A 15,969-nucleotide genomic window follows, 5' to 3' on the forward strand; every position below is an offset into this window, starting at 1 on the left:
TTCAAGAGAGGAGAAACTAATTTACCAGGTTATAAATTGGACAGGCAAAGTGAACTTTAATTTCAGCTTAGACAGAGTATCTTCTTTTAAAGATGACTGGGTATTTTTTTCCCCAAGGAGAACATAGTTGAACTAATCTATCTGTATTGCAGGAAACATCTGAAAGATTGTAACAGAAGAATTTATCATTCACGCAAAGCTGATAGGAATAACTTGAGTTTAATGGGGAAGTGACTAATGGAATGCAGAAAACAGGCTTACATTGAAAGAGGCCCTGCTGTGCTAGTAGGATGTTATTACTGGAGATCATCGAAGATGAATCTTGATTTAATATCTTTATGACAAAACTATGGCACAAAATATAAGAACAGCGAATTTCATCTGTGTAATGACAGAAGTTGGAAGTCTTTGCAAATACAAAGTAACACTGGCTTCTTGCATAGAAAAACATAGTGGGTGAATTCAATAGGTTTAGGAAGTGGCTCAAGGAGTTTAAGATCATATGTAAGAGAGTAATAAAAAACTTTAAGATGATAGGTAAGGTAGAAATAAAAAAATGCTATAAATTTGGAAGATTATGAAGGGAATATAGTGCTGTTTGACATAGTGGCTAGGGAATAGAGCTGTTTGACAATAATGTGGCTTGTGAATAGCTGTGAAAAGGGACAAAAGAAATTTGAAAATGTATTTCAGTTCAGGATTTCAAGAAGAGAAGAGGGGTTGTTTAATGACTTTCTATAAGGCACTAGTCAGAGCTCACCTGGAACAGTTTGTATCACTTTTGTTAACATACTTCTGAAAGGTAAATTCGAAGGTCTAAATGATACAACAAAATGGAGTATTTCTCCTATGAAGGCAATAAAGAACTGAGCTTACCAATACAAAAACCTCAAAGATACTAAAACTGTCCTTTATAAAATAGTGCAGAACAGAGAGACAGAAGGGTGGACAGCTCTTAAAGGAAGGGGTAATTCTGGCACAAAACCACATTACTACATCTAACCATGGATATAGTCAAGGTGGAAATTATTGTACTTCCAGATGGTCAGAGAAATGAAATTTGATAACAACCTTCTAATAGATTTTTTGTTCCCACCAATTCTTTTTATGATGGAGGTTGTTAGATTTATGAAAGAGAAGGTATGAAAGAGCACCATGCTCTTGTTGCCCACAAGAGCAGGCAACAATTCCTCTTCGTGGATTAAGAGACCTTCTTTGGCTGTGTTCTGACTCTCTCCCTAGCTCTCAACATCACATCATCCCAACCTCAGATTTGGCTTATCCTGTAAAGAAGATCAATATGACCATTTCAATGGCAGTTAAACATGAAGTTTAAGCTCTGTAACAAGCTCTGAGGGTACAAGAGATAACTGAGAAAAGAACCATGGCAAGCCAAGTCCAAACCTTGTGTTTGAGCTAATGCATGGCAATGACTGTCATTTGGTGGCTAAAGACATGGAGAGTGCTGTGGCCTAGTCTGCTCCAGAAACAACAAGTAACCTTTAAAGATCCAGTAGACTTTTGGGGAGGCATGAAGAGAGAAGGAAATGGAGGTTGGCACTGAAGCACCAAGACTTGAATTGAGCTGCTCAGCAGAGAGAATGTAAACACTCTCGAGTAAACTGAACCAGTATTTTAACATATTTAACATTTTAATCACTTCAAAATTTCACAGGCATACATCCAACTGTGCATTTATGACAGCTCTATTAAACTGATGAACTAAGAGGAGTTGCTTCTTGGTTTTGCTTTTCCCACTTGGCACATGATTACTAAAATCTTTTGAATGGGCCTTTAGTTACAATTCACAAAGTAATGTCTAGTTTAAGCTTGTACCTTGCTTAACATCACACTATGTATGCTTGTCTTTTTGCTGTGATAATGGCGAAGGCAAAGAGATATCAGACTTGCTACACACAAAACACAGCTCTTCTAATTTTCAAATGAACTTTACTTCACAGTCTCCCATGTGATAAACCTTTTAAAACTGACTTTAGTTCTCCTGTATACCAAACTCTAACAGGGTTTGCTGATCCAGTGCAAGATCAAACACAAAGTACTCTGATCAGAGGCATGTCAAAATATTCAAGAACACAGTGACAGCTTGTACTGCTTTATCAGTTAAAACCACATTATACATCAACCACAACCTGTCGGGCTTGCGCACTTGATTAAGTTCCCTATTCAGCAGTGACTCATTCGTATTCCATGCTTGTCTGAATGACAAATTGAACATTGTGTTGTACTGCTACAGGATGTGTTAATAAACAGTGCTGGAAAGACTTGATCTGAAAGGTGCCGCACCAATGCCACTGCTGGAATAGAGGCTGATATCAAAGCTGCAAAGCACTGTTAGCTACTCTCTGAGTGTGCGGCTCACACCTACAACCAGAAACCTTCTTGAAAGGTTGGCAGAAGTGGTCTGACTATACAGGAGAGCGGAAGAGCGCAAACAACATGTTTCTTGAGTACAGCCTTGCTAGTGCGAGCATGCTGATCTGCTGAAGGCATTCTCCATTCGTCCTTGCTGTTAATGGCTGCAGAGTAAAGCCCGACTCCTCCCTTTCCCACTCCCTATGAGAAACAAAATGCCAAGCTTCATAGCAGGAGCTGGAAAAATTAGTTCTATTTCTCCATCAGGCAGAAAGATGGAATGTACACGTGTCACCTGTTTTCTATGTGACTTCCTTGTGTTTTCAAAGAAAAATCCCTAAAAACAAGGCAGCTTCTTAGTGCCTTGTAGCAAAGGCACTCTAGGAAATAGTGAAAGATGCTCAGCCTGTTCTATCTGCTGTGCTATGTGGTTTTGCAACTATGTCAGTTTACTCAGTCACAGTCACACATAAAACAAACTTTCTTTTAAACAAGTGTTTATGTAAATATCTACATAGTAAGCAGTTTTAATCTTCATTTCATTTCTATTTGAGAATAATTTTGCTGAATAAAGCTTTGATTTTGCTCATGACAAAACTAATACTCTTAAAGTATTTTTTGTCTGCTTGATTGTTGCTCAGCCACTGTACTAAATCTAATGTTGCCTTCTTTCCAACATCAAATCTTTCATTTTAAGACAAGTTATTTTAAAAATGATATAGTGATTTTTTTGACATATAGCGAATAAATGAGATTTAGGACTTAACCATAAGAATTTTCATCATACTTTCTGATTGCTTTAGGTGTTGCAATGCATAAGATGGTGAAACAGCAAGAGATGTCCTCTTTATACATACTGGCCTGCTCAATTTTTTTTTTTAAACTTCCTAACTCTAGAGGCTAGTGAACTGATCCGTGAAAGAGTGAAGGTACACACATCACACTGACAATAACAAAGAATGCAGAAGCGCTGTTAGCTGCAGAGATGAGAGGCTGCTGGAGACAAGGTGAAAAGCAAGAAGCTGTAGCTGCGAGCCTGCTCTCTACTGGTCAGACAGAGATGGGGCAGTGCTGCTCCCAGAGCAATACATGGATGCAAGGACTTGGCAAGAGTCATGGCAATGTTAGCATGTTATGTTGCAGTCATCTTAGGAGGGGAGAGAAAGTGACCTCAAATTCATACTTTTAATTTTGAGTCTTAAGTACTGAAAACCCACAAACTGAACAAAACATTTTAAGGAAAAAAAAAAAAAGAAAAAGAAAGAAGAGGCTGTTAGTATGTCTCATCCAGATCTGTGGGTTTTGTGAATTGTAGAATATGGTATTTGCCTATTATCTGCCTTAATTTAATATCTAGAGTTAAAGAGGATGATAAAAAGTGTTTGCCATGAATCTACTGGTATTTCTGTTAAATCATGCCAAAATAAAATAATCACTAAGTATCGTGGGTGGAAACATACTTGATCAGGCATATGAAAAACAAGTGCTGATTACATGGCATTCCTTGGAAATGAATGCTGTAGATGTTCAAGGATTAGCCAGTACTTATATTTAACAAAGAATTTGAAGTAATTGGGAATCCCTTTTGCCAAACTATAACAAAAGGGAGGTTTTTACTCATTTAAGTCCTGGCCACCTGATGGAGTTGGTGCGGACTGGGAGAAATCACGGCCAATTTCCATCATCCTCTTGGGGTTCTAGAACAGAGTGCGGAAACCAGGAGAATAAGGTACCTGCTATGTGGACTGCTGACAGAGGGTCCAGGCTGTGAGAGACTACATTTGCCCCGTGGCTGTTTGCAATGAACAGGGGGTAAAGAAAGAAGAATGTTCAGTCCAGGCAAATAAAGACAAGCTACTGATGAAACTAAATTAAAAGTGCAGCAAAGGAAACATAAAAAACCAAAAGTCAAATGAAGTGACCAATACCCATGAACCAAGGAAACTGGCTTTTCTTTGCACCTAGCTGAGTATGGAAATGATTGGAACACACAGAATGAACTCTAAAATAAAATTTAGACATTATGTTTGTGAACAGTAGCTCTGGATAGCAAAAAAAACCCACACTAAAAATTTATCTCAAATAATTTTGTAATATGCAATTAAAAAAATATTGAGTTAAATATGGGAAAATATAGATATTTACAAATTCAAAACCAGTAAAATTAATATTTAAGGCAAAAAGGTCCAAGGGTCTCCTTTGATGACTCTGGCCTCTTCTCTACCCTGATCTTCCCCACAATTTTGAAGGCCAAATAACTGTAGGTGCATTCCTGCACTCACAACTATTTGCTGGATTACTTAATGCAGTTCCATTTTTTTTTTTGTATTAGTATTTATTTATTTAGCATCAGTCTATTTGGCACTGACATTCTAAACGTCATCACTTCAGTCTCCAAAATTGTGGGTACAAAAACCAGAAGTCTGAAAAATTTTATAGACAAAAACAAAGGTAGTCAAATACAGAAACACTAACAAATTAGACAAATGCTTGTTAAAATGTCCAGAGGAAACCTACTATAATTCTATATACTCTTTAGACAAAGATCTTATGGTAAAATACTTCTCCATTTCATGTAATGGTCAGGCATCTCCAGTTACATCTGTGATATCAGAGCTTTTATTAATTATTTAAATTTAAAAGATAAAAGCATTAGCATCTGAAACAAAATATTATGGTTTATATTCTTTCTCCTTTTGAAAAGCCAGTATTCCTTTACATTCTCATACTAGCATCTAAAACGAAACTAGTGAATGTAAAAATAAAAGAAATAAAAAAAACCAAGAGCCATAAGATTTATCAAGACAGAACTCAGAGGCTTTACAAAAACTGCAAATGAAAAAAAAAACAAACCAACCCAAATCCAACCTGATTGTTTTAAGAACTAAGGATAAAAGCAAAGTAATCAACCAATAGAATTGCAGAAAAAGACAAAATAATTGCAGTTCCATTTTGGGCTCAGAGTATGGAAGTGTTAAGTACTAGGCATGTATTGCTATATTTCTTGAATTTTGTGCCAGCGATGTAGATAGACAACTCCAGAGCTGCCATCGTAGCCATTGCTTAGGTCCTGTGCAACTAGCTGTTTTGAATAATGTTTTATGCCCTTCAGGTCTACTTAGCCATTCATCTAAAGTCTCAATAAGACCATCTGCATCATGTTGGGGTTGGGGTTGAAAGGGACCTCTAGAGATCATCTAGTCCAACCCCCTTGCCAAAGCAGGTTCACCTAGATCATGTCATACAGGAATGCGTCCAGGTGGGTTTAGAAATCTCCAAAGGAGGAGACTCCACACCCTCCCTGGGAAGTATCAGAAATGACAAAATAACCTTATTGAGATTCTTGATGAAGCAGCTCTGAAGAGAAGGCCAAACAGAAATGGAAGACTGATCATACCAGACAAGACCAGACTTTGAGGTGCTGCCATCACTAGAGCAAAATACAAGAGACATGACATGCCATACCATGGTAAACCAACCACACTGACAGCCCTAGGTCTAGATAGTATTTACTGCTTCTGATTTCATGCAGGATGGGATATGCAGCAGGGCTGGGGAAAGCAGCCATGTTTTGTTCTTGGTTTATGTCATTTCCTTTCCTATCAAGTGAGAAGAGGGTCCTTCCAGCTGGCTAGAACTACTGTAGACATGTAGAGCTCCCACCAAAGAGGTAGCAGAAAATATATGACAGGAAATTACCGTTCTCTGTCTGCTTGGAGTGCTTCTTCCAGATACAGGACTCACTGAGCCCGATGTGTCCAATTCATCAGCAGAGGACCACGAGGACAATTCCTAAAGTTCAGACGGAATGGAGCTCAAAAATACAGCAAGTAGCTGTTTAGGTAAGCAAACTAAAACCAACCCTGAGTGAAATCCTAGCAATTATTTCCAGAGCAAGTAAAATAAAGCAGTTAAATTTTGTTACCAAAGTGTCTAAGACTAAGGCTTTGCACGTTTTCTCTGTTAGCTCTGAAGTAAAAGAAAAGCAAACAGGTAATTAGGACTTAATTGCTTTAAGGGACAGATTTTCCATCAAAGTCAGTACAAGGAAAAAACTTGTTCTTTATTGGCCTTTGAAAACATGAAGATTAACAGGCAGAAATTTACTAGAAGGAGGGAAGAGTTGAGTTCTCATGCCTTATGCACTCTGTTAATCCAAGACTTTATAAAAAAGTCAACTAAAGGAGAAACTTGAAATCTTTTCTTTATATTTGCCACTGTTGGTGAACATGTATTCATAATCCTCCCTCAAATACCATGACATACATGATAATTTAAAAAGACTTTGAGAACAGCTCAAAGATCAGAAAGCACCATAAGAGATGTTAGACTATTACAGAATTTATATTTTTCTTTGTCAACGAAGTATTATCATCCTTTGCAGTGACAACTGACACATTATAATTTTCAGTACAGCAAACAGAATAATTATCTCATATACTCTGCCGGTTGACTGATTCATTAACAGCAGGATAAACTGAGACATTCAATACTTATTTCTACACAAAATAGCAAAAAATTACTGATGAATAAATAATGGTAAGATAAACAAACCAAGATGTTCAATACTTATTCGTACACCAAATAGCAACAGACAGCAGAATTCAAAACACTCGACTATATCAAAAAAGAGATTTTTACATTATGAAGTGTAAGATTGCTTTGTGATAATCAAGATCACATGTGTACCATCTTAATAGGTATTGCAAACAACAGAAACAGTGCATTCAATAGCACTGATCAGAGAAAGGCAGTAGAAACAGTGAGAAATGTGTGCCCAACAAACAGCAAAGAAGAAAAAGAAGTGACTTACCAGTTGACTACTTGAAATATCTAGAATTTTCTCTAGTTCTTTAATATGACGTGTCACCTCTTTCAAGAGGAGCTTCAGTCTGTTTCCAATGACATGCACCTTTTCTTTGGCTTCAAGACAGTCCTTGCCTTCAGCATTGACTAGCAATTGGCAGGACATATCTTGCAATGATGCCACCTTCAACTGAGACTCCAGCAGTTCACGTCTAATTTGCTGTTGCCAAGGGAAGCACCAGATTTTTTAATGGAAATTAAAAGAAGAAAGGAGAAAAGCTAGAACTCACAAAACCAGACATTAGAAATTAATGAAATGGAAAGAAAAGAAAAGTCATAGGAATTCCTAATCTGACAGGATGATAGACAGTAGTTTAGTGGTTACCTGAGATTTTAAATCACAAGTGATGCTACTAACAGAAGTGGGTAGTGTTCCCACTAAAATAAAGTTAGTTACTGACATTAGTTGGCAATGTACAACAACAACTCTCAAGAAAAAGAGAAATCCGATTGTGTGTTTTTCTGATGCTATGTTTTGGTAGAGAAAGCAGTGACTATAGCCCTACCATTAGAAGTCTGTGATGATCCTGCAGGATTTCTGAGTCCAGGTTTGGATTGATGGGCACAATCTCATTTTTTCTTCTGTCGATATTCTCTAACCAAAGCAGCAAACCATGGCTCATTTCATGAAAATCCTGCAAGTGATGAGTGATGATTTTAATAGTGTAGCAGAAAATTCCAGTCAAATGTAGGGTTTTAGTTTGTCCTATGATAAGTTCCACTGGCTAAATAACATAATTTACAAGGAAGTGTAGAAGAGTAGCTTAGCATACTATTCCAAAGACAACAAATGTAGAAAACTTTGGTGGAAATAAATGTTGCAGGTAGTATTGGTGTGTCTCTGAAAAAAACACATGCTGAAGCTGTATTTTGGCTTGCATGGGCAAGTTTCAGACTAGATAAGGAGCACCACAGATAAGAATATTTAATATTTGATAACATTTTTGATATGTGGGATGCTGGTGCGATACAGACCTGGCACTGCATTAGTGCATCCTGTAGTGAGCAGCGCCACTCCTCCATCACACTGCACACGTGGTCCCAACGCACGTTCATCTGAGACAGGCGCTCTTGAAGCTTCTTGCTCTCCTCGCTATCAGACTGAGTGAACTCTGAGCTGCACAGGTTGATGGATAAGACGATTGCTTTGCGGTTATCAATAGCCTTCTGCAGCTCCTTGATGGTAAGACAAAGTGGGAAGGGGGAAGAAAAGATGGAAATTAGTAAAACGTGGCCTTTGGAACAAGGTAGAGGATGCACTGTAAGAATGTAATTACTTGCCATCAGGAACTGCAGAATGGTACCTTACTGTAATAGTCTCTTTACTCTGGGTATGAGATTTCTGTGCTCACTCTGTGGCTCTGAAAGTGTTTACTCTTAAACATCTACTAAAACTTTACAGTAAGCATCAACTACAACAATTAAACTTGTAAAGTCTTAAAAGCCTAAAGTCATAGTTGAATTTTAAAGACCTGGGTCATGATTCAGATATTTTAAATACAGAGCAGGTCCAACAAAATTTGAAGAGATGTAGGACAATGGTTCTTTGGCTCACAATACAACTTTTCCCCTCACTTCCCAGTTTTGCTGATAAACATGTTTTCAAGTGGAAACTGCTTTCAACAGTATTTTTAAAATAAAAGCTTTTGCTGAGGGAAAAGAAACCATCCAAATAGTGTAAACAGCTTACTCCAATTTATAGAATCAGGGCAGGTAGAAAAACTCCAATTTGTTTACATCAGAAGCCACAAAAGAAACCCCACCTCTTTTGGTTTGAGAGCACTAATGGGCTTTACAAAAGTGGGGAAGATAAGAACAGGATTCCTATGAAATGTCCCCTTTTCCACCTACTTTACACCATTTACTTAAAAGCCCCATGTCACAGTGACCTTTGCAGTACTTATGGCAGCTATATTTGGATTACAGTGAAGATCAGCACTACTACGCTTTATACGGATCACTGTCAGAAACAGACTTTTCTATTTGTCTACCTCATTCCTAGCATGGAACACAGTGCATTTTGACATTGGGTCTCACATTTTTGTGCCCAAGCTTGTAAGTTACTAGTAACTGAATATGAAGTTGTGGACCACCACATTTGCAGATCTTTATAGCTGTAAAATATCCAGGAGAGATCACAAAGGCAGCATTCAGATCCTGAGGCATCTGAGATGACAAAGGAAGAAACAGGAATTTTGCAAAGTGACATCATTTTTTTCTTATGTTGTACTGGAGACAACAATGGGTAGGCTAACAAAACCCCTTTGAGCACTGTCTCCTTTTTCCACACAAAGTAATATATGTCCCAGTGAGGTATTTCTTTTAAAGTGTCTGTTTCATTAAGAGTTTGATCAGAAGAGATTTAACTTGGATTTTTTTTCCTCCCCTTTTTTCCTTCATCAGCTTGGCTGACTTTAGGATTATCTGTACACTCTGGAATTCCAGAATTGCCACAGAATTACTATTTCAAAAATCATATGGGTTATCTAGCAAATGCCAGTGGTACATTTTTCTGCCAAAAGGTGTTTCATAAAGTTACTTTCCCAGTTACATTATTTTTCAGCAGTGAGCCCACTACTTGAATAATGGAACAAACTAGCTGCAACTATTGGCAACCTCTTCAAGACACCTATTGAACTCAGGTCTGTTTACAATGTAACTCATGGAAAAGAGAAATAAAACTCACTTTCAGTTTTTTAATTCTGAGCTCAATAGTTTGTATATCAGTGCTGAGATGAAGGCGACGGAGCTTCTCCAGTTCCTCTTCGGTTTCTCCTAACCAAGCCCAAACACTGTTAAGGTCGGAGTTAAACTGCTGCCATTGCTGAAGGTTCTGCTTCATCCTCAGCTCCTTGCTTAGAGCTTGAGCCTGGATTAACTCCCATCGGTCAATTACACCTGGAATGATAAACACCAAATTCAACAAAACCAGTAGCCATGAGTACAATAGCATCAGTTGAATCCTGTGCATATTCCATGAAATCCAAAAATCCTTAATCCACAAAATACCACACGGAAAACTGAGTTAGATCGAAGAATGTGATGTTGGAGATAAGAACAAAGAATCTGAACAACTCCAGGCAGCAGGCAATTTTACCACTTTCTAATTTCAGACTCTTGTAAACAAAATCAAGTTGATATATGCAGGTCTCTAATACAGGTTACACTGGTATGAAGACATCATAAATTAGCATAACTAAAAATCAGACGAGGAACATGAAAATGTTTACCTAGCCACAAGAGTTTATTATTATTTTCATTGGTATTTGTACCTGTCTTAATTTAATACTCATATCTCACTACATTTGCCTAAACTACTGCTGATGCATTGGATAAACACCTGTACTAAAAAAAAAGTCAATCAGTGAAGTACTGTTTCCTGTTGTTAGTTACCTTGAAATGCTATGGCAGAAGAACAAGTTGTGTCATTCCATCAATTTTAAAAAAAATTATTGCACACAGCTTGAGTAACGAGCAGGAGGAATAGGAGATGTAGGTGAGGATGTTGGGCTATGACCTCATGGTGGGACAGCTACCATGACTGGCGCCATGAATCGGTATGCGGTGCACAGGAAAGACGGGTCAACAAGGCTAGGAGGTGGAGTTGGTCTCAATGTGAGAGAGTAATTAGAAAGCATTGAGCTCTGCCTGAGTGGGAACAAGGTGTAGGTTGAGTGTTTGTGGGTGAGAATTAAGGGGCAGGGTAATGCAGATGATGCTGTTGTGGGAGTTTGTTACAGGCCACATGATCAGGAGGAGGAAGTGGATGAGGCCTTCTACAAACAGTTGAGAGCTGTCTCATAATCCCTGGTCCTCATGGGGAACTTCAACCTCTCTGATATTTACTAGCAAAGCCACACAGCCAAGCACACACAGTCCAAGAGGTTTCTACAGAATGTTGATGACAAATTCCTGTCACAAGTGGTTAACGGACCAACGAGGAGAGGTGTGCTGCTGGGACCATTTGTGCTAACAAATAAAGAAGGTCTGGTTGGGGATGTGAACGTTAGGGACAGCCTTGGCTGCAGTGACCATGAGCTGCTGGAGTTCAAGATCCTGCGTGGAAGAAGCAGGACACCAAGCAGGATTGCGACCCTTGATTTCAGGTTAGCTGACCTTGGCCTCTTCACAGATCTGCTCGGAGAAACTTCATGGGCTAGGATACTAGATGCTGAGTGTTCAAGAAAGCTGGCCAAAGTTCAAGTGCCATTTCCTTCTGAGTGTACCCTCAAGCAAGTTCACTGATGACATCAAACTGGGAGGACTGGCTGATTCCCCAGAAGGCTGTGCTGCCATTCAGCGGGATCTCGACCGGCTTGAGAGTTGGGCAGAGAGGAACCTCATGAGGTTCAACATGGGCAAGTGCTGAGTCCTGCATCTGGGGAGGAGCAACTCCATGCACCAGTACAGGCTGGGAGTGACCTGCTGGAGATCAGCTCTGTGGAGAGAGACCTGGCAGTTCTGGTAGGCAGCAAACTAAACATGAGCCAGTGATGTGCCCAAGAAAGCCAATAGCATCTTGGGATGCACCAAAAGAGTGTGGCCAGCAGGTTGAGGGAGGTTCTGCTCCCCTTCTACTCTGCCCTGGTGAGACCTCATCTAGAGTCCTGTGTCCAGTTCTGGGCTCCCTAGCACAAGAGATAGGGAACTTCTAGAGAGCAGTTCCTTCCAGTCTCTATCAATCAAAATAACACAGTACATGGGTACTGTATCTTGCCAGTTTAAGAACGGAGATGTTGCCTTTATAGTCTTTGGAACAAATCCGTGTTTTTGCAATGTAATAGTTTCTACAGATGTTGCTTAAAATGAGTCAGGTGTATACTCCTAATAGGTGAATATAGATCTCTGTACTGTACATGAAATTTTTGAAGTGTAAGCTAATATTAGAAGAAATGAATTATTTACGTATTTTGTATAGAACTATAATCAACCTTTTTTCATCAGAAAACTATCAACAAAAATGCAATGCATCCACAGGGCTACGTCTCATGATATGAATGAGTTCTTAATATGCACTTGTATACCTAATCTCTTTAGAGGGCATATACAAGGAATACTTTCTATTCTTTACTATTCCTATTAAGAGATGTTAAAGAAAACATGGTAACAGTCATGTGACTATATCTGTCAGTAGGCAATACCAAGTGTTTATTCAGAAACACTTTGATTTCCTCGCTTTCCAAAGAGCTAAATGTTACTTACCAGCTGTTTGTGTTTCAGTACTGTTCAGGTTAATAAGCCCAGATAATTTTTCTTCTTCCTCCTTCAGTTTATATCCAAGCCTTTTAACTGAGTCTATGCTTCCACTGCACTCACTTAGTAGCTTCATCTAAGTTAACAAACAAAAAAATCCCATCTCAATATGCACTGTACAGGACCAATGTCACAGAAATGCAAATTACCATGCAACTTCCAAAATTATCAAAAGTGGGTGTCAGTGTGAAGATTAAAATCTATTAGTTTAACAACGTGTCCTGATACTGCCAAAGAAATGTATATGGAGATAATAAAGGCTTAAAGCGTAAGTTTAGACTTAACAGAAATAACTCAATGCCACTGTACCAAACTCTGCTGGATGACTTCAGGTGCCGTCATCTGTTCTAAATGTTAAGACTATGGCACAGAAACTAAGAAGATGTGACAAAGAAAACAAATGTATGGAAATATTGCTATGCATTCAAGCAGCCAATCTTTCAATTCTGATAGTAATAAAATTATTGGAATGATTTAGAGAAAGACTTTTCTTTCAGAAAACCTCTCTGAGAAAGCTTTTTAAACATGGATTCCATATACACAATCTTGCTGACATGAAGTGTGTTTATAATTCATCAGCAAGATGAATACTGTGCATGAAGCTATAAAACCTGCTGTTAAAAGCAGAGTAATTTTAAACAAGGTTACCATTACTAGATGTTTTTATCCATGTCTGAGAAAGTATTTTTTGACATCTGCAAAAACATAATAGGAAAATAAAGTCCTTCTTGTAATCTCACACTATTACAAACACATTAACATAACAACAGCATGTGGTTAAGGATAAAAACCAAATGGGTAACCCTGAGAGGTAGTAATATCTAATTGCTTTGTTGAAACGGCTCTCTTTCCATAGCAAATCTAGGCTTAGAGTGCTTATTTGACTTGTGCTCCAAAATACACGCACATATCCTTTGTAACTGGAATCCAGCTCTGGTCCTGTAGGTGTTTTGCTGCGGATGATGTTTTCTGTTTGCTGTATTTGGAAACGACTGGCATCTAAGGCCTTGTCCAGCTGTCGGATATGTGCTTCCAGGGCACCAGGTTCTCCTGTACCAAAACCGAAAAGAAGTGATTGTCATTTGAGTTTTTCCAAAGTTTTTTTATCTTTTGTCCAGGCAGAATAATTATCAAGAGTACTATCTAGATTAGACTGTAAAGGAGAAATGTGATTGCAGTAGTATGAGTGGTACAATGTCAAAGTAAATTGAGAACTACTTACATTAGAGGGTGTTAGTGATCTTAAAAAGACAGACAACTGTATCAATGAACAAGCTTGCCATATGCATACTATCAAAGAGTCTACAGTTTACAGTGGACTTGCAAACTACTCTGAAGTTCTTCTCTCAGAGAATTTGTCACCTCTCCGAAGAGGAAAATTCTAGGAAAGCCTGCTCTAGTCTCAGTGATTTTGGAGAACATCTTGCTCCCTTTCACAAACACTATCAAATAAAACTCTTGATCCGAATCCATGTTAAAATTTTATTACTCCTCCTTTCTTTATGTATTACTTCACTAAAAAAAATACATAAAAGGATGCTATTTCTATACAATTTTGAAATGGTACACAAATGCCACGCAATAATGTTATACTCTCAAGGTCTGCAGATGATCGGACATCTTGACAGCTCACATCAAGTTGTCCATGACTGATTTAGGCAACCACACTAAGCAGCAAAAGGTATAGTATTTTTCCAATTAGTCATTTGGCAAAAGTTATGCTTAACATATCTGCAAGATGATATTATTTACCCAAGCCATTTAGAACTCATACCTACATTTGTGAAGTGAGATTGACTTGTATTTTCCTTATAGAGGTCTGATTAATTGTGTCATATGAATTAACTATAGTCAATTCTAACCTGAAGCAGGCTGCAGCCTACAGGACCACATGAGATCCTCTTATCCATATTCTATCACTGTGCCCAATTTCCATCTGTTTACAAAGACAGTTTGAATTTATTCATAAAGACACAATTGGAAATATGCATAGAGAAGGGAGGCCTTCTGTCCACCTAATTACAGAAAATGGAGCTGCTTGGATGGTTAATCTTTTTTTCACACACAACACTCCCTCATTCCAAATGGACAGAACAAAGTGCTCAACACTGCTTTTCCCTCACTACTTTCCAAATTTTCACAGGTCAGAAAACTACACATGTTTCTATATGTACTATTATTTATACTTTTAATTGATCAGAATATTATTTCCCTTATTTGGGGAAACCCCAAAAATGTTTAGTGAACCTGAGGTCTATGCCACAGAGGCTGAGATTTTAAATGTTACTTCAAATTTTTAATGAAGTCATTGTTTCAAAGGAGAAAAACTGAAAAACATGAGAGAAGGTATATGCAAGTTCATCTAATCCCTCTGAGAGAGTCATGTAATAAATGAAACAGCAGGTTTCATCTTGTGTTAAAATGTGATGTTAAAAAAACCACTATCTCCAATATAAAAGGATAAAGCCATTGAACTAAAGTACCTTACCATGGCATTGTGATCACATGAACCAAGAACTAATCTAAAAATTTTATATCTAAGTAATAATCCAAGCTCTGGCTATGTTAAAAGAAATGTGAAGAAATGAACAACTGGGTTTTGCTCTGTATCTTTTCCTTCTGCCTTAATCTTTGTTGAAACCACTCATCTCTCAGTGACATAACCAAATACTATGTCCCATCGAGGGACTCCAGAGAATATAGAGCAGGGCAACCTACTGCTCGGTTTAGCCTAGGTAGCCAAGCTAAGGGCCAATACTTTGAATCACTGTTTCACCTATGCTCCTAATAATACTTTAACTGCAGTAGTAGAGCAGGATAATTCTACATTAACATGCCAATGTGGCAAGTAAGATGTAAGAAATTTTTATCTTGTAAGTTGTGAAAAGTATAGAAGATGCTAAGAGCAGAGAAAGGAGTTATGCTTGTACACCATGGTATTTGCATCTGGCTATGCTTTTTTTTTTTTTGATGCCTACCAGAGGTATTTTTGAGTGCATTTTCTGTGAGTTTTACATAGGCCTCAAGAGTTTCAGGGATCTCTACATCTGAAAAAATAAAAGCACAGTCTAAGTTGACAGCTCAGCAATGACTGTCTCCTTACAGCAGGTGTCCTTTTCACGGGATGGAATATTTAAATGGTTCCAATTGCAAACATTCTTTCTGGAGAAGGAAAAAAAAATGAAGACTGAAACACAGGAAGCCTGCTACAAAGTCTCTTAAAATCCAGGCAAACCTGACTCTTTTCAGAGCAATGACCTGGAAAGCAAAAGACAGCAATAAGATTACAGTATAATATACCAGTATACCTTCCCCCACAACTGGCTGCATTTGGGCACTTTCACTCCTTAAGATTTATTACACAAAGTATACACACTTAGAAACGATTTCCAACTTCAGTGGAGAGCAAGACCCCAGATCCCACCACAGGCTAAACACTCAATTGCTGGAGTCTTGCCTGGGTAAGGATTACAGTTA

General features: G+C 38.2%; 1 protein-coding gene across 8 annotated transcripts in view; it reads right to left on the minus strand.

Moving 5' to 3' along the window:
- Positions 1-15,969, minus strand: part of SYNE1 (spectrin repeat containing nuclear envelope protein 1) — a 287,050-nt gene that overhangs the window by 3,797 nt on the left and 267,284 nt on the right. For 7 of the 8 annotated variants that reach the window (XM_061988999.1, XM_061989000.1, XM_061988996.1 and 4 more), the window contains 9 exons: positions 15,471-15,539; positions 13,400-13,542; positions 12,442-12,568; positions 9,926-10,137; positions 8,215-8,415; positions 7,746-7,874; positions 7,187-7,399; positions 6,073-6,165; positions 4,107-4,165 (listed from right to left, as the gene is read on the minus strand). In XM_061988999.1, coding sequence (XP_061844983.1) covers positions 4,107-4,165; positions 6,073-6,165; positions 7,187-7,399; positions 7,746-7,874; positions 8,215-8,415; positions 9,926-10,137; positions 12,442-12,568; positions 13,400-13,542; positions 15,471-15,539 — 1,246 coding nt within the window. The remainder of the gene's footprint in view (positions 1-4,106; positions 4,166-6,072; positions 6,166-7,186; positions 7,400-7,745; positions 7,875-8,214; positions 8,416-9,925; positions 10,138-12,441; positions 12,569-13,399; positions 13,543-15,470; positions 15,540-15,969) is intronic. The other variant, XM_061988998.1, reaches the window with a different exon arrangement.

The sequence above is a fragment of the Colius striatus genome, chromosome 2, assembly GCF_028858725.1.
Source record: "Colius striatus isolate bColStr4 chromosome 2, bColStr4.1.hap1, whole genome shotgun sequence".
In the NCBI taxonomy this organism is placed as follows: Eukaryota; Metazoa; Chordata; class Aves; order Coliiformes; family Coliidae; genus Colius; species Colius striatus.